Here is a 21,870-nt window from a genome sequence, read left to right as displayed (position 1 = left end):
TTTGGCCGGGCATGATGGCTTACGCCTGTAATTCCAACACTTTGGGAGGCCGAGGCAGGTGGATCACTTGAGGTTAGGAGTTCGAGACCAGCCTGGCCAACATGACAAAACCCCATCTTCACTAAAAATACAAAAATTAGCCAGATGTCATGGTGGATACGTCTAATCCCATCTATTTGGGAGGCTGAGGCAGGAGAATTGCTTGAACCCGGGAGGTGGAGGCTGCAGTGAGCCGAGATCATGCCACTGCATTCCAGTCTGGGTGAGAGAGCAAGACTTGTCTCAAAAATAAAAATAAAATAAATAAAAAAATCAAAGAAAATATTTTCTGTCCTTCAAAGGACATTATCCTGAAAGTGAAAAGATAACTCATAGAATGGGAGAAAAATTTTGCAGACATGTATCTGATAAGGTACTAATATCCATAATATATATTCTTACAACACAGCAATGAAAAGATGGCCCAATTTTTTAAATGGACAAAGGATCTGAATAAACATTTCTCCAAAGATACACAAATGGCAATAAGCACATGAAAAGATGGTCAACATCATTAGTCATTAGGAAAATGTAACCAAAGCCACAGTGAGAGATCACTTAACACCCAAAAGAAATACAGACAATACGTTGGTGAGGATGCAGGGAAATTGAAACCCTTGGGGTAATTACTTTTTTAAAAGATTTGACTGTGACTCTTCTAGAAGAGTGAATCATAACTTTTAAATATATCTGGGTTTTTGCAGGGGTTTTGGGTTTTCTCTGTTTTGAGACCGAGTCTCGCTCTGTCACCCAGGCTGGAGTGCAGTGGCACGATCTCAGCCCACTGCAACCTTTGCCTTCTGGGTTCAACAGGTTCTCCTGCCTCAGCCTCCCAAATAACTGGAATTACAGGTGTGCACCAACATGCCCAGCTAATTTTTGTGTAGAAACGGGGTTTTACTGTGTTTGCCAGGCTGGTCTCGAACTCCTGGCCTCAAGTGATCTGCCCAGCTTAGCCTCCCAGAGTGCTGGGATTACAGACTTGAGCCACTTTGCCCAGCCCAGTTTTGTTTTCTGTTTCTGATTTTGTTTTATTCCATGAGTGTTTAGTAGTGACACACCTATGGCATTTCACTGAAAGTTTAAAAACGATGTCTAGTATTTGTAGTTATTTACCTTTTGACCCAAATAAGGCCTGTAGCATCCCTACAAAATATAAAATTGACACTCTTAAGGTATTAAAGCTGAAATTGGCCCTGGGTCTTCTAACGTCCAGTGTGTTTTCTTTTTTTGTTTTTGTTTTTCTTTGTTTGTTTGTTTGTGTTTAGACGGAGTCTCGCTCTGTCGCCCTGGCTGGAGTGCAGTGGCGTGATCTTGGCTCACTGCAATCTCCGCCTCCCCGGGTTCAAGCGATTCTCCTGCCTCAGCCTCCCAAGTAGCTGGGACTACAGGTGCGTGCCACCACACCCAGCCAATTTTTTGTATTTTTAGTGGAGATGGGGTTTCACCATGTTAGCCAGGATGGTCTCGATCTCCTGACCTCATGATCTGCCTGCCTCGGCCTCCCAAAGTGCTGGGATTATAGACGTGAACCACGGCGCCTGGCGTTTTTTTTTTTTTTTTTTTTTTTTGTTAAGTGTATTTCCCACTGTACCTTTCTAAGCATTTTTCACCTATTGAGATCATAAGTGAGACACTGCCAAAGTAGCATCAAAAGCAGTTATTTTTACATGATCTTAAGACTGTCTTTAGAGATTACAGACTCTGATAAGAAGATAGACGGCCATTTCTTGTCATCATCATGAAACCAGTGTTTTACCCTCCCCAAAGCTCAATACAGAAGAAAGAAAATCATTATGAAAACAAGGAGGAATAGTATGTTAACTTTTGACAACACATTAATCATATGATTTTTATTTTATTTATGTGATACAAAAGGCTCAAGCACTCCTAGAGATGAGAGTACTAATAATGAGCAGGGCTTCAGCGTGGCTTATGCAGGGGACTCCAGTCACATTGTAGTCTTAAGTAAATAGAGCCTCCTCACCCTAACACAACTAGACCACAGTTTGATTTAAAAACTACTTTAAGGCTGCACGCGGCAACTCACACTTGTAATCCTAGCACTTTGGGAGGCCGAGGCAGGAGGATTGCTGGAGCTCTGGAGTTTAACATCACCCTGGGCAACATAGCAAGACCTCATCTCTACTAAAAAAAAAAAAAAAAAGTTCCAACTACTCAGAAGGCTGAGGTGGGAGTCTCACTTGAGCCTGGGAGTTTGAGGCTGCAGTGATTGATGATCAAGCCACTGCACTCCTGCCTGGGTGACAGAGCAAGACCGTGTCTCAAAAAAAAAAAAAAAAAAAAAACTAGCCAACAGCAAAAAAGAACACAAGAAGGGAAAATAGTGTAATAAAGCCCATTTATCCATCATCTAGCTTCAGCTATTACTGACATTTTGCCAGTCCTTTGTATCTGTAATCTGCACCCTCACTTTTCATGTTTGTTTACTGTAGCATTTTCAAAGCAAATTCCAAATATTATATTAAATACTTAATGAAGTTTATACTTCCAGGACATAGTATAATATTTTAAAAATTACTTTCTGGCTTACTTTCCTATTTTTTTTTTAGGTGGTGAGATCTGCCGAGGAAGCAGCATCAGTGTTGGCCACTTCAATTAGTCCAGAGCAGTGCATCAAAGTGCTTTGTCCTATCATCCAAACTGCAGACTATCCAATTAATCTGGCTGCAATCAAAATGCAAACAAAAGTGATAGAAAGAGTGTCCAAGGAAACCCTTAACCTCCTTTTGCCAGAGATTATGCCAGGTCTGATACAGGTAAGCAACAAAGCTTTGAGAGGAATGAGCCATGATACATTTGGGGTTCAGTTATTTTAGGTACTTTCCAGGCATCATTACTGGCATGATCAAGCCTTCCTCCTGTTTGTCTGCAATATTCAGGACAAAGACTTTTTCATAACTAGCCAGGGGGTTATAGATGTGAGTGTGGTAAAATTTACATAGCATATAATTAACCCTTTTTAAGTGTACAATTTAGGGGCATTAAATACATTCACAGTGTTATGCAACCATCACTACTATCCACATACAGAAATTTTTCATCATCCCAAACCGAAACTCTGTACCCATTAAACAATAACCCCATTCCTTTCTCCCTCCATTCCCCCCCAGCACCTGGTAACCTCTATTCTATTTTCTGCTAGATTCCTAGTAAGTGTAATAATACAATATTTGTCCTTGTAAGTCTGGCTTATTTTACTTAGCATAATGTTTTCAGGGTTCATCCATGTTGTAGCTTGTATTAGAATTTCATTCCTTTTTATGAATGAATAATATGTCATTTATGTATATGCCACAAATTGTTAATCTGTTCATCTATTGATAAATATTTGGATTATTTCCTTTTTATTGACAAATATTATAATGAATTTCCTTGTAATATCTTCATGCACTTATATATATACATCTAGAAACAGAATTTCTAGGTGTTACCAGATTTCACTCCAAAGTGGTTATACTAATTTACAGTCATTGATGTAATGTGTTTCTCTTTAGCTACATAAACCCAATCATAGAAACATTTTAACAAAAATGAGACGTGTTTTATAACATGCTTTAACTTAGCCATACATTGTGAACTCTTTCCATCCAATAAATAATATTTTGCAATGTGATTTTAATGGCTAATATTACATAGTATGTATATTAAGAACCCTCCTAAAGAGAACTAATCATTATACATCTATAGTATTGTATTTTAAATTCTATTCTAAGCTTAATATTACTAAATTGGGAGGTCCTAACATAAGATCCAAATCTCTTTGTCTGTGCCTTAATACTAAGAACAGAGTATAGGCTGGGCACAGTGGCTCACACCTGTAATCCCAGCACTTTGGGAGGCCAAGGCAGGTGGATCACCTGAGGTCAGGAGTTCAAGACCAGCCTGACAAACATGGAGAAACCCTGTCTCTACTAAATATACAAAATTAGCCAGGTGTGTTGGCACATGCCTGTAATCCCAGCTACTCGGGAGACTGAGGCAGGAGAATCGCTTGAACCCGAGAGGTGGAGGTTGCAGTGAGCCAAGATCGTGCCACTGCACTCCAGCCTGGGCAACAGAGCAAGACTCTGTCTCAAACAAACAAACAAAAAAGATTTATAATATGTATAATATGTATATGTCACATATGTAATGGGTACTGAATCCATGTTTGCTGGATAAGTAACTTAAAGAGCGTTAGGATACTAGCAAAGAGCCATTATGGCTTTAAGTTCTTATAAATTTCTTATTTCCTCTGATGATAGGTTGGTGCAGGATTTTATTGCACACATGATTATTGGGAAAAGGCATCTTACCTATCAGAAAAGCAAAACAACGCTAATGAACATAAATATTAGCATTTTAACTCTTTGCTATAGACTATTAAAATTAAGATGTGTAGGTATTAGGACCAGAGCAATGAAAGGCAAGAAGGCAATGGCAATATACTTTTTGAATGCCTTCAGATTTTCTCACCAGAAAATTATCTCACTGAGCAACTAGAATTGCATACAAAAAAACATGAAAAACATCAACAAAATTAGGAAAAGGTATCCCAGTGAACCCCAAAATATGAGCAGATAAGGCCAAACCACCACTAGCAGCAAGTTCCCTGCAAATATCAGTGGTATGGAAAAGTGTGAAGGAAAGTCAAAAGTTACTTTTAAGACCCTGGGGCCAGAGAATCACCCAAGTTCTCACCCCTAAAAGAGATGTCTCCATTCAGGGTGAAAGGCTAAGTATACGTAACTGATAAAAATTTGGAGGTAAAAGCAAAGATACTGCGGGAAGCCCAAATCATGCTGGGTTGGCATGGATCCTCAGGGCTCTTAGAAATACCTTGCAAAAGCTCCCTTCTGGAAAGAGCTTATTTAGCAAAAAATTCATTGACTAGAGTCAAACTGAGCATCTACACAACCATAAGAAAGAACAAAACCATGTCCTTTGCAGCAACGTGGATGCATCTGGAGGCCATTATCCTAAGTGAATTAACACAGAAACAAAACAAAATACCACATATTCTTGCTTATAAGTGAGAGCTAAACATATTGGGTACACATGGACATGAAAAATGGGAACAATAGACAACTGGAAACTCCAAAAGGGGTTGGGAGAAAAGGGTAGGGTTGAAAAACTACCCATTGGATATTGTGTTCACTGTTTGGGTAGGGGATTAGTAGAAGCCCAAACCCTCAGCATCACACACAGTATACTTACATAATAAACCTACACATGTACCCTCTGAATCTAAAATAAAATAAACTGAGCATTGTAGCAATATTGTGACAGAGGTGGCTACCCAAAGGCCATATTTTTTTAAAAAGGTAACAAGAAGAAAGAATCCTACAGCTGTAAAGCTAGAAAAACTTTCATGGCGCAACCCACTCCCCCACACAGAAAATTCATTTTAAAATATAGAATACAGAAAAGTGTCTTTCGCTTACACATGAGCAACGGAAAAGGGTTGTGGAGGTCAAGCCCAGAGATATTGCCTGTTCTTCAAAAAAGAGGAAAAAAATAGTGGCGTGAGGTATACCTACAGTGAAGGTACACTAGACACATGGACACAAAGCAAATGAAAACTTAAACCCAAACTTAAGAAAACAAGGTAAAAAAAAATGTAAGAAAACTATAGAAACTAATAAAAAGCGTGAATCAGATTTTTTAAAGCTTGTAAAGGGGGAGTTAGACAATAGATCTATTCAAAACAGAGCAGCCAGCTCAATAAATAATATTTTACTACCAGTCTTTAGTGGAATATACCCTAAAGATGAAAGAAACTGCAAAGAAATCTTGAACTGCATTCAATATATTCATAGGAAAGATGCTGGTATGGTAATATTAGAATAGTAATAACACTGATACACATATCGATAGATAAGATAGATTAGGACAAAGCAAATAATGATGCCATAAAACAAAGTAAATCTTAAAATCTTAACTTTGAATTGGATATGTCAAAATGAAAATATTGTTTAATTTCGCATCTCAAAAAATGTTTCCTACTAGCCTCTGAGTCAGTATCAACTCAGAAGTACTGAGCATCCCTACCACCCAGATTGTGGTCTTCAGATACCATTTTCCACTCAAAAGAGTCAGATATCTTTGGGAAAATGTGAGTCCAGGTTTGGAGCAGGTAACGTATAAAATGAGCCTGGGAATTCTTGTCTGAAAGCAAGAAAACTGTTCCTATTTGAGGGTCAAAAAGAATAATGCTACAATGAATTAAAATACATCAAATTTTAAAGTGAAATTCATGAGTTTATATTGATACTTTAAAAGCTAGCCAATTTTCAAGATTATTGGGTTATTCCCAAAGTTGGTTAATAAAGAGAAAGAATCAAAGCATATAGACTACCTATCCTATTTTCAGGACAACCAAATATTTGATGAGATGAAGTACTTTTAGAAGGATTCCAGTTAATAAATTTAGAAAAAAATTATTGACTTATAAAATTATTTTTGATCAGGTGTGGTGGCTCATGCCTGTAATCCCAGCACTTTGGGAGGCCAAGGAGGGCAGGTCACTTGAGGTCAGAAGATCGAGACCAACCTGGCCAACATGGTGAAACCCCGTCTCTACTAAAAATACAAAAGTTAGCTGGGCTGGTGGTGGGCACCTGTAGTTCTAGCTACTCGGGAGGCTGGGGCGGGAGAATGGCTTAAACCCGGGAGGTGGAGGGGGGTGTGTGTGTGTGTATGTATTTTTTTTTTTTTTTTTTTTTTTTTTTTTTTTTTTTTTTGGTAGTATGTGGTAGCTCACACCTGTAATCCTAGCACTTTGGGAAGCCAAGGTAGGAGGATCACTTGAGCCCAGAAGTTCGAGACGAGCCTGGGCAACATAGTGATGCCTCGTCTCTACAAAAAGATTTTAATTACCCAGGTTTTCTTGCCTGGCTTGGTGGCTCATGGTGGCATGCCTGTAGTCCCAGCTATTCAGCAGGCTGAGGTGGGAGAATCACCTGAGCCTGGGAATTTGAGGCTGCAGTGTGCTGTGATCATGCCACTGCATTCCAGCCTGGGTGACTAAGCAAGAGCCTGTCTCCAAAAAATATGTATATATTTTATATATATATATATGTGTACACACACACACATATACACACACACACATACACTCACACACACACATATATATATATATTTGGCCTCATTGAAACGATGGATATATGAAGTGATTTTCAGTAGCCACCAACATCATTAGGTAAAAAAATGATGGGGCAGGGTATATAATGGAGGAGTTAGACTAACAACATCTGAACCTGCTGATCAATCTTAATATCACTGAAGGTGAGACAACTAGACGAAAAGTTTTCTTGCCTGGCTTGATGGCTCATGCTTGTAAACCCAACACTTTGGGAGGCTAAGGCAGGAGGATTGCTTAATCCCAGGAGTTGGAGACCAGCCTAAGCAACATAATAAGAAACTATCGCTACAAAAAAATTTTAAAAATTAGCCAGTCATGGTGGCATGTGCCTGTAGTTCCAGCTACTTGGGGGGCTGAAGTAGAAGGATAACTTGAGCTCAGTAGGTGGAGACTGCAGTGAGCTGTGATCATACCACTGCACTTCATTCAGCCTAAGTGACAGCAAGACCCTGTCTCCAAAAAATAAAAAGTTTTCTTTTCTGAAGCAATTGAACCGAAAGCTAATCAAGTCTTCAGTTTAACTGTCAGTTTAAAGAAAGTTCAGAGAATAGAGAAGTGTGTTAAATTGTACCTTAAGGGTATATTCAGTCAAATTCAGAATGTAGGAAATTCTGTGAGGAAAACTGCCAAATTCCTTTAGTAAAGAAATGGCACGAAGAAAGAGGAAGAGGAGGTTATCAACTGTTAAAGATTTAAAGAGTCTCAAGAATCTAATCAACTTGGCCGGGCGTGGTGGCCCACACCTGTAATCCCAGCACTCTGGGAGGCTGAGGCCCGCAGATCACCTGAGGTCAGGAGTTCAAGACCAGCCTGGCCATGGTGAAACCCCATCTCTACTAAAAATACAAAAAAATCAGCCAGTTGTGGTGGTGCACCCCTGTAATCCCAGCTATTCAGGAGGCTGAGGCAGGAGAATCACTTGAACCTGGGAAGCGGAGGTTGCAATGAGCCGAGATCGCTCCATTGCACGCCTGCCTGGGCAACAAGAGTGAAACTCCATCTCAAAAAAAAAAAAAAAAAAAAAAAAAAAGAATCTAATCAACTTGAAAAAGAAGAACAAAATTGGAGTACTCACACTCCCAATTTTAAAACGTATTACAAAGCTATGATAGTAAAGACAATATGGTACCGTTGTAAAGGTGGACTTATAGATCAATGAAATAGAATCCAAAAATAACCCTCACATTTATAGGCAATTATCACAGTGTTTTGTGGGGAAGAAGGGTATTTTTAATAAATGTGATGCTAGGACAGCTGGGTTTCCCCATGAAAAACAATGAAGATGAACCCCTACCTCACACCATATACAGAAATTAACTCAAGGAGTGATGCACAGAAAATGGCAGACAGAGTAGGAAGCTCCAAGAATTGATCCCTCTACTTAAGCAACCACTGAGCTGGCAAAAAATGAATAGAATCAACTTTTTTGGAACTCTAGGATCTAACCAAAAACTTGTAGTAACCAAGAGAGTACTTAATGAAAGAAAGAGGCTTACTTTCAGTACTTTAGAATAATGCTACAATCAAATTTTATTTCAAAGCAAATTCTTTTTTTTTTTTTTTTTTTTTTGAGACAGAGTCTCACTCTGTCGCCCAGGCTGGGGTGCAGTGGCACAATCTCAGCTCACTGAAACCTCTGCTTCCCGGGTTCAAGTGATTCTCCTGCCTCAGCCTCCCAAGTATCTGGCTGGGATGACAGGTGCCTGCCACCATGCCTGGCTAATTTTTGTAGTTTTTAGTAGAGACAAGGTTTCACCATCTTGGCCAGGCTGGTCTTGAACTCCTGACCTCATGTTCCACCCGCCTCGGCCTCCCGAAGTGCTGGCATTACAGGCGTGAGCCACTGCACCCTGCCTATTTCAAAGCAAATTCTAAGTATCATGTCATACTAAATACTTCATGAAGTTTACACTTTCAGGACCTAGGATAATGTGTTTAAAATTACTTTCTGGCTTAATACTTCCAGAACATAGTATAATGTTTTAAAGATTAATTTCTGGCTTAATTTCCTGTTTGTTTTAGGTGGTGAGTTGCCTGGATAATGTTTTTCATTTTTTGTAGAGACAGTTTCTTATTATGTTGCTTAGGCTGGTCTCCAACTCCTGGGCTTAAGCATTCCTCCTGCCTCCACCTCCGAAAGTGTTGGGATTACAGGCATGAGCCATCAAACCAAACAAGAAAACTTTTTTAGGTGGCATCTCTTTGAACTACACATAATGTCTAGTTGTCCCACCTTTAGTGATGTTAAGATTGATCAGTAGGTTCAGATGTTATTAGTCTAACCCCTCCATTATATACCTTGCCCCATCATCTTTTCACCTACTGATTTTAGCAGCTGCTGAAAATCACTTCATATATTATTGTAGAATGATTCTGTTCATTTTGGCCAGCTCAGTGGTTGCTTAAGTAGAGGGATCAATTCTTGGAGCTTCCTACTCTCTCTTCCATTTTCTGTGCATCACTCCTTGAGTTAATTTTTGTATATGGTGTGAGGTAGGGTTTCAACTTCATTCTTTTTCATGTACTGAAAATACTTTTTTACTTTCAGTAAGAAACTTACTTAACTGCCTACCATCCGCCATGCTCAGTAGCCTTGGTGATGGTGGCCCATATTTGTGGTGTAGCTTGCTAGTGCCAGGAGGAACATGGACCTTGTTCTCAAAAAATTGTGGTTGTGTTTTTTGTTGTTGTTATTGTTGTTGTTGTTGTTGTTTTTATCTCTGGCATTCCCTGAGAGGCTGGCACAGAGATTAGCCTTTGTTTTACCTCCTATCGGGCTTAAGTGGCTTCCTAAGTGGCATCTATTGAAAAGATTTAAAAAACATACTACCCATAGCCACCTGAGGCAAGGGAGAGCAGACAAGACAAGCAGCAAACAAAAGCCTGGGAAGGAGGAAGCTGAGGAAGAAGATAATTGGTGAAATAAGGGTTTTGCTGGGCTACCACGTGTACTGAGGAATCCACCAAAAGTATGCTCACAAAAGACCTTAGAGCAGGGGTCCCTAACCCCCAGGCCATGGACTGGTACTGGTCCGTGGCCTGTTAGGAACTGGGCGACACAGCAGGAGGTGAACAGTGGGCAAGCGAGCATTACCACCTGAGTTTCGCCTCCTGTTAGATCAGCAGTGACATTAGATTCTTACAGAGGCACGAAGCCTATTGTGAACTGGTTCCATGCTTCTTATGAGAATCTAATGCCTGATTATCTGAGGTGGAACAGTTTTATCCCGAAACCATCCCCCCATCACCCTGCCCCATCCATGGAAAAATTGCCTTCCATGAAGCCAGTCCCTCGTGCCAACAAGGTTGGGGACCACTGTCTTAGAGGACCCTAGGCTTGGACCTCTGGATGTTCTTTGGGCTCCATGCAAATAGGAGTTGGGCTAACACAGAATTGTAAGCAGCCTAGCTCACTGAATGATTACCCAGCTCAGAGTCAATCTGCAAAGACTGGGAGAGTGTGTCTTGTTTTGTTTTGACTCCAGGCATTTAAGGAAATCTCTGTCAGGTCATTGACTGACCGCTGAGGTAACAAAGAGACTTCAGTGACCACGTACCATAAACAGAATTTACTCAAACAAATCAGTGATCTAAATATAGCAACTAAAACTATAAAACTCATAGAAGAAAACATGGCGATAAATCTCTATGACCTTAGATTTAAGGTCATCCTCTATGGCAGTGGATTATTAGATATGACACCGAAAGCATCAATGATAAGTTAAAAATAGGTTAATTGAACTTCATCAAAATTAGTAACTTCTGTTCATCTCAGGACCTAATCAAAAAACTGAAAAGACAACCTATAGAATGGGAGAACATTTTTGCAAATTATATATCTGATAACAGTCTACTATCCAGAATATATATAAAGAACTCTTATAACTCAACAACAAACAGATGAATAACTTTTAAATGGGCAAAGGACTTGAATAGGTATTTCTTCAAAGAAGATGTACAAATGGCCAGCAAGTACATGAAAAGATGCTTGGTGTCATTAGTGATTAGGGAAATGCACATCAAAACCACAATAAGATACCACTTCATACCCACTGGGATGGTTGTGATCAAAAGAACAAAAATAACAGGTTTTGATGAGGATGTACAAAAATTGGAACCCTTTTATGTTACTTGCATAAATATAAATTGATGGTACAGCTGCTGTGGAACGCAGTTTGGCAGTTCCTCAAAAAGTTAACGTAAAGGCCGCGCACAGTGGCTTACGCCTGTAATCCCAGCACTTTGGGAGTCCAAAGTGGGTGAATCACTTGAGTTCGGGAATTCAAAAGCAGCCTGGCCAACGTAATGCAACCCCATCTCTACCAAAAATACAAAAAGTAGCCAGGTGTGGTGGCGGGTGCCTGTAGTCGCAGCTATGTGGCAGACAGAGGCAGGAGAATTGCTTGAACCCTGGAGGTGGAGGTTGCAGTGAGCTGAGATCACATACTGCACTCCAGCCTAGGCAACAGAGCAAGACTCCATCTCAAGAAAAAAAAAAGGGAAAAAGATAAAGTTAACACAAAATTGTCATATAACCCACCAATTCTCTTCCCAGGTGTATACCCAAAAGAAGTCAAAGCAAATGTGAATGTTCATAGCAGCACTATTCACAGTAGCCAAAAAGTGAGAACAACCCAAATATCCATTAACTAATAAATGGATAAACAACATGATATATCATGCAATGGAATATTATCTAATCATAAATATTACATTCCTGTTCCACTCCTTGCCCATAATACCTCATTCTGCCATGTGATTCCCTCACTGTTCTGGGAAGGGACAGTGTGTTTCTTTTTGGACACTGAACATTATCTACCTGGCCTGTTCTTGTCACATACCAGGCACTTAAATATTTAAACACTGAATGCCATACTGTTTGCCATGTTATTTGTAATAGGAAAAATTAAGCAGGAAGGAGGTTATTGGGGAGGAAGATTTAAACTTAAAATACTCTAGAATGATTAAATTAGGAAGCATACTAAATGAATGCCTCATATCATTATTATAAAGACCATATAGAAAAATTACATTATAATTACAGTTATATTAAAATGATGAGGGGAAATAAAATTAACATAGTTTGATTGCATGACTTAGGAATAATATACTTCTTTTAGCTAGGTATCTATTGATATTTTAATGCTTCTGCAGTTGCTTTAGAAAGATAAAATGATTAGGATTTTAGTGGAGATGAACTCTATTTTTCCTCTGAGTAAAATGTGCATATTCATTCAGATAATTTATTCAAAAATACTTCATGGATAAGATTGCTGTAGACTATTGAAATAAAGTAGGCCGGACACAGTGGCTCATGCCTGTAATTCCAGCACTTTGGGAAGCCGAGGCAGGTGGATCACAAGGTCAGGAGATCAAGACCATCCTGGCTAACACAGTGAAACCCCGTCTCTACTAAAAATATAAAAAATTAGCTGGGTGTGGTGGTGAGCACCTATAGTCCCAGCTACTCGGGAGGCTGAGGCAGGAGAATGGCGTGAACCCAGGAGGCAGAGCTTGCAGTGAGCCGAGATGGCACCACTGCACTCTAGCCTGGCAGACGGTGAGACTGTCTCAAAAAAAAAAAAAAGAGAGTAAGTAGTGTGATCAAAAGCATAAGTAGGGGAGATGGACAGAGAAAGGGAAGATGTTGGTCAAAAGGTACAAAGTTTCAGTTAAAGAGTATTAGGTTCTAGCTAGCTATTGCACAGCACAGTAACTAGTTAATAATGTATATTTCAAAATAGCAATTATAAAAGAAAATGGATTTTAAATGTTACCATGAAGAAATGATAAGTATCTGAGGTGATGGATATGTTGATTAGCCTGATTTAGTCATTCCACAGTGTACATGTATTGAAACATCACGTTATATCCCATAAATGTATACAATTATTATTTGTCAATTAGAAATAAGATAATTTTTTAAATAAAATGAGGTTATTAAAGGCACAATAAAAGCATAGGGGAATAGTTTACATAGACTGGATTTATTAGAGAAAGTAATTGCAGAGATGGTACAGATGTAAAACTTAATTAGGCCTAGATTATAGGACTACCTTGAGCTACCAAACCAACAAGTTTAGGTTTTATTGGATAGTGAGGAGTGCTGACTGCCTTAAAACCTAATGCTTTAGAAAAGTTAGTCTGGAGACTTTTTTCGGGGTGAAATGTCAAGGGAGCAGCCTCAGAGTCAGAGAAGTACAGCTTTCCAGACTAAGTAAGAACCTGATAGGGCTAACAGAGTGAGGGCGCAGCAGGGGAAGTGAAGGGAGAGAAGGGCATTGTCTATGCTTGAAAAGGTTAAAAAGTTAACTTCAATCTGCACTTTTCTCTCCTCAGTATGCTCGAGAGTTTATCTTTCAGTTGCATCTTCTGTCCCTGTTAAAAAGGTAGTTTTCTCAGATCCCCTGGAGTACTAACAGTGGACTTCTCTCCATAGGGTTATGATAATTCGGAGAGCAGTGTTCGGAAAGCTTGTGTCTTCTGCCTGGTGGCTGTTCATGCGGTAATTGGTGATGAACTAAAACCACATCTCAGTCAACTTACTGGCAGTAAAGTAAGTAGTGCTGCTGTGTTTTAAAGATGGTGGCCATAGTGCATCCTTCAAAATTTAGTTATATGTCTGTAACAGTAAGCTTTTTATTTGGCATTTAATAAGTCAGACTTTGAGCATCCAACTTGCCCTTATTATATCTATTTTGTATTTTATCTTTTTCTACTCTAACATTTGTTAGATGTTCACTCAGGTGAAGTCAGCCGTTTGTTGGGGTGGTTGGTAGGTTTCTGTGAGAGAAAATGCCTTCAGCTTCTAGTTATTTTTAATAGTCAGCTGACTTCTTACAAAATCCCAGACCCAAATCTTTACCCCTAAGCACTGTTTTATTAAGAATAAATAGACTGTTACGGTTATATATTCATGGATTACTGTATATCTCGCAAAATATAGAATACTTGCACATTTTAAAATTTTTCCCTTAAGAGCTGTGATAATCAAATTATCCTTCTCTATTATCCAAATTAATGTGCAACTTTAACTTGGTATTTTAAAAGTTTTCTGATTCATTGTTCAGGCTTAAAAAATGAGTAAGTCTTGCCTTCCTCATTTGATTGCTACTACCAGAACTTTGAAATTTACTCTACTAAGGTGACCAGACAAAGTGGTTCATACCCGTAATCCCATCACTTTGGGAGTCCGAGGCGGGAAGATCACTTGAGACCAGGAATTTGAGACTAGCCTGGTCAACAAATTGAGAAGACCCTCTCTCTAACAATAAAAATAATAATAATTGTTTTGAATTAGAAGTTTGTTCTCAAGGGTGAAGATAACTTACGATTGTTGAATCATGGCTTATGAACCATTTAGCAGAAAGCACTCACCGTCACTTAAAGAATTTCTCAAACCCTAAGGATTGTCTTATTGTGGTCAAATTTATTTTTTAATAGCAAAAAAGCAGAATATACATATAATGGAAAATGAACCTAGATACATTAAGTATCTATATAAGTTATAGATAAACAATAATTCTTAACTCTGGGTTACAAACCACTTTGAGACTTAGGTAAAATCTCATCTCAAGAAAAATGCATTCAGATAAAACCATGAGACAAAGTTTTAAAAAAAATAGAAAAGTACATAATGGAAACAATTACGTGTCGTTTCAGAGGGTTCTGTGATCCCCTGAATCCCATAGCTACCAGGTTAAAAACTCTTGGATCAATGAGTTAATATTTAAAAAGCAAATCTTCTAAAACAATTAAAATTCAGCACTTTTATCAGAACAGTAGGTAGCCAGTAATAATGTTACATATGAAGACAGTAGGTAGGTAGAAAAAATATTTTGAAATAACATTAGATGAAACAAGTAGGCCAGATGTGGCTCCCACAGCACTTGGGAGGCCAAGGTGGGAGGATCACTTGACCTCAGGAGTTCGAGACCATCCTGGTCAACATAGGAAGACCCTGTCTACAAAAAAAAAAAAGTTAGCCAAGCACAGTTGCACGTGCCTGTGGTCCCAGCTACTTGGGAGGCTGAGGTAAGAGGATTGCCTGAGCCCAGGAGGTTGAGGCTGCAGCAAGCTGTGATCACACCACTGCACTCCAGCCTAGGCAACAGAGCAAGACCCTGTCTCAAAAAAAAAAGTAGAACACAGAATTGTATATGTATTGATTACAAACTTCATAAAATCATGATCTCATACAAAAACTGCAAAAAGACACAGAGATACTAAAAACATTCTTGGTAGAATAGCAGTGGCTTCATGGTCTAATATCTTAGGTCCTGTAACCCAAATACCTGAATTCCTATTTTTGCCTACTTCTTACCCACCCCGTGACCTTAGTCTGTAACTTAACCATTCTATATTGTGATTTCCTCATCTATAAAATATGAAGATAAAGAGATAATGTAAAACATATTGTGTAACACCTAGCGCTCAATTGTTTGTTACTGCTTTAATGGTGACTTCTGAGTTTCCTTTAATGTTATATTAGTCTGTTTTCATGCTGCTATAAAGAACTGCCCTAGGCCAGGTGTGATGGCTCATGCCTATAATCCCAGCACTTGGAGATGCCGAGGTGGGTGGATCACAAGGTCAGGAGATCAAGACCGTCCTGGCTAACACGGTGAAACCCCGTCACTACTAAAAATAGAAAAAAATTAGCCGGGCATGGTGATGGGCGCCTGTAGTCCCAGCTACTTGGGAGGCTGAGGCAGGAGAATGGTGTGAACCCGGGAGGCGGAGCTTGCAGTGAACTGAGATTGCGCCACTGCACTCCAGCCTGGGTGACAGAGTGAGACTCTGTCTCAAAAAAAAAAAAAAAAAAAAAAAGAACTGCCCTAGACTGGGTAATTTATAAAGAGGTTTAATTGACTCACAGTTCCTCATGGCTGGAGAGGTGTCAGGAAACTTACAATCATGGCAGAAGGGTAAGCAAACATGTCCTTCTTCACATGATAGCAGGAAGGAGAAGAATGAGAGAGCTGCAGAGCGAAGCAGGGAAAAGCCCCTCACAAAACCATCAGATTTCATGAGAATTCGCGATCACGAGAGCAGCACAGGGGAACCGCCACCATGATTCAGTCACCGCCCACAAAGTCCCTCCCCCAACACATGGGGATTACAATTCAGGTTACAATTCAAGATCAGATTTGAGTGGGAACACAGAGCCAAACCATATCAAAAGTTTTATATGTGATCCCTACAATATATTTTGAAAAGACATAAAATACTCATCATGAACAATTTTCAAGACTTAAAAACTTTTTTGATATTTTATATATTTTTTTCAGATGTGCTAGCCAAAAAAACAATTTGTTATTCTTAATTATCAACAATAGCTTGGACATTATAATAACCCCCAGCCTAAAATCTATCAGAGCTCACATATATAAATATAATATTTTAATGAGTATCTTATAATTTGGAGCAGCTTGCTCAAATGACATTTATTTGGCTTGAATCTGCAGATGAAGCTACTGAATCTTTACATCAAACGTGCACAAACGGGTTCTGGAGGAGCTGATCCCACTACTGATGTTTCTGGACAAAGTTAGTGAAGCTCATCATAGCAAACCAGGTCTCTCAAAAGAAAGGACAGATAAACCACCCTCATCAATGAAAAGAAATTCTCAAACACATCTTTTGGAACTTACTATTGTTTCCCAGTTTTAGTTTTTTGTTTTGTTTCGTTTTGTATTTTCTGTAACAGAGGACTATCCTCAGTCTGCATGTAACTTTTATGATAGTTATTCCAAATTCAAGAAGAAGCAGTATTAACATCAATTGATCGATACAAAGTAATTTTTAATCTAATTCATCATTTCACATGTTTGTACTTTGTCTTCCCATTAACCTTTGCCAGTGTTATGATTGTATAAATTTTTTTAAATGCTGGTTAAACAGGAATGCTTAAAGCTTTAAAAGTTTAACAGTCTAAAACATTTTTGCTTTTATTCAACTGCAGAATAATATTTTTATTGCTACTTTGAGTTTTGTTCCGTATCATGTCCTATGCTAGAAATATTTAAATGATGTGAAACAAAGCAGGACTAATTTGAACTACCGCTGGACTCTGTTTGTGTGATGGTGATACATGTCATTAGTTGCAACTTCTTTGGGGTGATCTATAGTTTGAAAACTAAAACCTCAAAGACAGATGTTACAGAATCAGCCAGTTCTATAAAACTGATATCGTCTGTTGGTTATTGATCTTGCCATCTTTATTTAAAACCATGTCCCTTCTATGATCCCTTAAGAAAGCTGCACCAAATCATCTGCCTGTTTTTTCTTGATACTTACTGAAATAGAAGGTTTTATTGCAGGGTTTTTTTGTGTTTTTTTGTTTTTTGTTTTTTGGTTTGTTTATATCTTTGTTGTGAATGATGCTTTTTTTGTATTTATTAATATCAAATTCACTTATGAATAAACTTGATAATGGAAACAGACAAAAAAATCAAGTGCGTGTGTGTCCTTGACCGTCTTCTGTTTCTCACGTAATAAACAAACTAATTATCGAGACATGGGAGTGACCAGCACCTTTTATTTAAATGGTGGAACCTGGTTTCCTTTTACCATGAAATTGTCTTACTTGAAAATACTGATCCTGATGAGAGAGAAGATGGTGCCAAGGCTATCTTTGTATAACGGGCTCAAATTCTCTACCTCTTCAGGGCTAATACTTTTAACTGAGCTGCTGCCTATAGTGTCTTTTGGAAAACTACTTAAAGGGTGATTTTCTGTTACTTCTTAACAAATTTTTTTAATCACCTCTTGCTACACCCATTCTTTTCACGTGCAGCTGACTTTCAAAAATTACCAGTTTTGGTGAAAGGCCAAATTAGATAATTTGGAACCAGGATACTAATGATTTCTCATCTTGACTTTTTTTAAAATCCTAATATAAAGTGAATTTGATTGAAAAAGCAAATAGCTATTAGGGAAGCAATTTGCTATTGTTACAGAGTTATCTGTACTTTGTTTAATTGAAAAAAATGTAGAAATGTATGTAAAGAATTTAAGACAGGAGTACTGAATGGATGATTTGTCATAGGCTTTCCCCTTCCTTTGTTTCTGTTCTAGCAGCAGGAAAAGTTTCTCTATATCCTCTCCCTCTACCTGTAACAATTTTGTTTTCTACTGTTAATTACATTGTGTATTTATAGTTCTATGCTTACTGTTGTGCATATACTGGCAATAAAACTGTACATAACATTACTTGAAAAAGTTAATGTATATCAGTTTTTCTGTCTCACTGTGTAAGAAGTCACTCAGTTTTAACTTTAGAAGGTCTTGTATCGGTGGTCTCTTGAATTTTCTAAGTTCATCTGAGGAGAAAAGATTTTTCAGGAGTAGCAACTACAATCAAAGGTATATAGCTACATACGCATGTATAACAACTTATCTGTAAGAAGAAAATGCATTTTAAACATTGACCTCTTCTCAGTAGCATTTTATAACCTTTGGATATGTTTGTAATCAGTTCAAATCAAAATATTGGTTTAATTTTGACCTCTGGTTTAAGATACTGCTTTAACTACTGTTGACAACTAAGTAGAGTGACTTAAGCTAAATAGTAACTCTAACTGGAAAATTAGATCAAGCACCTGGCATCTAATGGGAGACAGGCACTCAAGAAATGAATTAACTACACAACGGAAAAGTATGGTTTAATGTGTCCAAATGAAAGCTAATAGATATAAACAAGAAAAAATTGTGTTTACAATTCTATAATCTCAGTTGATAAGACTGTAAGGAAGTTATTGATTATTTAAATCACTGTATACAATACACCCTTAATTTGTTCATTCCAGAAACATATTTAGATGTCAGCTACTTAAAAATGGTCATGAAAAGCTACTGTTTAAATTTTTCCTCCTGCTATTCTCTCCCAAATTAATTATTAGTGTTGTTCATTTACTGCACTGCTGAGAACTAATTAAAATTATATATTCCAGATTGTAAAACATGTTTATTTCTTCTGGGTTTCAAAATCTAATACACTTCTGACGTTTTCAAGTAACATGTGGTTTGAACCTGAGGCTTCAATTTTGCAGTTAATCTGTGTTCCTTCATATTTTATTCTTACCAAACTTTAAGTCAAAATTACTTTTATTATTAAGTTATGCCTTATAGTAAAAGACTGGAATCTTACTGATAACATCATTGATAAGGCCAGGTCTATTTGTTAATTCAAATGTAGTTTATAATTGCTCAATTAGAATAGCATTTACAGTAAATAGAAATGATAATTAGCATATTACTCCATAATACATAAGGATTTTTAAACCTAATTTTTTATATCTTTGCTTCTGGTATTAGTTCATTTTATTGCAATTAGTAGTTTTGCAGCTATATAAAAGGCTTGGAATTCCATTGTAAAAAAAAAAAAAAAGGCTGTGCATGGTGGCTCACTCCTGTAATCCCAGCACTTTGGGAGGCCAAGGTGGACGGATCATGAGGTTAGGAGATAGAGACCATCCTGGCTAACACGGTGAAAACCCATCTCTACTAAAAATACAAAAAATTAGCTGGGCGTGGTGACAGGCGCCTGAGTCTCCCAGCTACTCAGAAGGCTGAGGCAGGAGAATGGCTTGAACCCGGGAGGCAGAGCTTGCAGTGAGCCGAGATCACGCCACTGTACTCCAGCCTGGGGGACAGAGCAAGACTCCATCTCAAAAAAAAAAAAAATTATCCATCTTTATCGTAGGATATTTGGAAAATAATGAAAAACTGAAGAAAAAAATTACTTTTAATATCACCACTAAAGATAATTTGTATTGCTTGCTATTTTTTACAATACTAAGATAATGAGTTTGGTGCAATACTGAAAACTGTAAGGAAACATTAAATTTTGTTCACTGGAAGAGTGACAGGATTAGAATAACATTTTGAAAACTTTTGTTCTATGCATGTATTTAACAATACTTTTGGGGGTTTTGTGGTGGGGGGGAGGGTTGTTTTTTGAGATGGAGTCTAGCTGTGTCTCGAGGCAGGGTGGAGTGCAATGATGTAATCTCAGCTCACTGCAACCTCTACCTCCCAGGTTCAAGCAATTCTCCTGCCTCAGCCTCCTCAGTAGCTGGGATTACAGGCGCCTGCCACCATGCCTGGCTAATTTTTGTATTTTTAGTAGAGACGGAATCTCACCATGTTGGCCAGGCTGGTCTTGAAATCCTGACCTCAAATGATTCGCCCACCTTGGCCTCCCAAAGTGCTGGGATTACAGGCATGAGCCACCATGCCCGGCCCTTAACAATACTTTTGAATATATTCTTTCTTCTAAAAGGTAGCTTCTAATGGAGCAAAGTGTTCCATTCTATGTGTGCAGCATAATCCTTGGGTTGTTGATATTGACTGATTTTTTGGTTTTTTGGTTTTTTTTGAGACAGAGTCTCGCTCTGGTCGCCCAGGCAGGATCTCGGCCCACTGCAAGCTCCGCCTCCCGGGTTCAAGCCATTCTCCTGCCTCAGCCTCCTGAGTAGCTGGGACTACAGGTGCCCGCCACCACACCCGGCTAATTTTTTTGTATTTTTAGTAGAGACAGGATTTCATTGTGTTAGCCAGGATGGTCTCAATCTTCTGACCTCGTGATCCACCCGCCTTGGCCTCCCAAAGTGCTGGGATTACAGGCGTGACCCACCACACCCAGCCCCACTGAATATTCTTATAACAAATAGCTACATCTTTGACAAATCTACAATTATTTCATAGTAGGCAATTTTATACATGACTTTAATATGAAATTGCTAAGTATAGAAAGTCATTGTTTATTTGAAGATACACTAGTTGCTTAAATAGCAGTGTTTAAACTATTATTATAATGGTAATCTACAGTAGAACAGGGAAACAAGATTTTTTCACTTTATACGGACCAGATTTTCAGTATTCAAATTTACCCGCATTCATTCATGCAACAGACATCTGAGTGCCTCCCTTCAAGGACACAGTAAAGCACATAACTAGAATACCGTGTGCTTAGTGCTATAATAGAAACGGTACAATGGTAGGAGCTGGGGCCGGGGAGTTGCAAATAAGGTGTAATCATCAGATGCTTCCTAGAAAAAGAGGTGATGCTTAAGCCTAGTCTAAAGGCAGAATGTGTCTGAGATACATTGGGGGTTATAGAGTGAGCAGAGAAGAGAAGCAAAAGTAGAAAGGCAGCGATGTATAAAATGGCAAGAAGCATTAGGGCATGTCACTGGAACTTTATAAACCACAGTTTATTTTCAGAAATTTAAAACATCTCCCTCCCCTCTCCTTTAAAAATATCTTCAGCAAAAACAGCCATGAGTGGTGGCACATACCTGTGGTCCCAGATACTCAGAAGGCTGAGTCAAGAGGATCACTTGAGCCCTGGAGTTTGAAGCCAGCCTGGGCAACATAGTGAGACCCCATCTCTAAAATACAAAAGAAAAAAAAAATCTGTGTATCCTTGCAAGCAAGCAAACTTGGATATAGATTTTCTTTTAGTGGTTACTATTTCAAAAGTTCTTCTTGAAGTTATACTGTTGAATTTCCTTTTTCAAACTGAACATAGCACTTTGTGTCTCCCCAACTGGCCACTGTCACACAACTTGGTTTGACTAGAACATGAGATAGTGGGGAGTGGCCCAAGATGGACTAATAGATATTCTAAGATATATATTCTATGATATAGTCTGTCAGCTAAGGAGTCCCCTTGA

The 21,870-nt window shown here is 38.5% G+C and overlaps 1 protein-coding gene across 47 annotated transcripts in view; it reads left to right on the top strand.

Moving 5' to 3' along the window:
* The window catches only part of CLASP2 (cytoplasmic linker associated protein 2), a 215,689-nt gene extending 197,286 nt beyond the window's left edge, over positions 1-18,403 (top strand). For all 47 annotated transcript variants that reach the window (XM_038002994.2, XM_038002988.2, XM_038002990.2 and 44 more), the window contains 3 exons: positions 2,613-2,819; positions 13,629-13,745; positions 16,657-18,403. In XM_038002994.2, coding sequence (XP_037858922.1) covers positions 2,613-2,819; positions 13,629-13,745; positions 16,657-16,743 — 411 coding nt within the window. In that variant the 3' untranslated portion in view covers positions 16,744-18,403. The remainder of the gene's footprint in view (positions 1-2,612; positions 2,820-13,628; positions 13,746-16,656) is intronic.
* The last annotated feature ends 3,467 nt before the right edge of the window (positions 18,404-21,870 follow it).

The sequence above is a fragment of the Chlorocebus sabaeus genome, chromosome 15, assembly GCF_047675955.1.
Source record: "Chlorocebus sabaeus isolate Y175 chromosome 15, mChlSab1.0.hap1, whole genome shotgun sequence".
NCBI classification, from domain to species: domain Eukaryota; kingdom Metazoa; phylum Chordata; class Mammalia; order Primates; family Cercopithecidae; genus Chlorocebus; species Chlorocebus sabaeus.
This window is presented reverse-complemented; position numbering and strand designations above follow the sequence as displayed.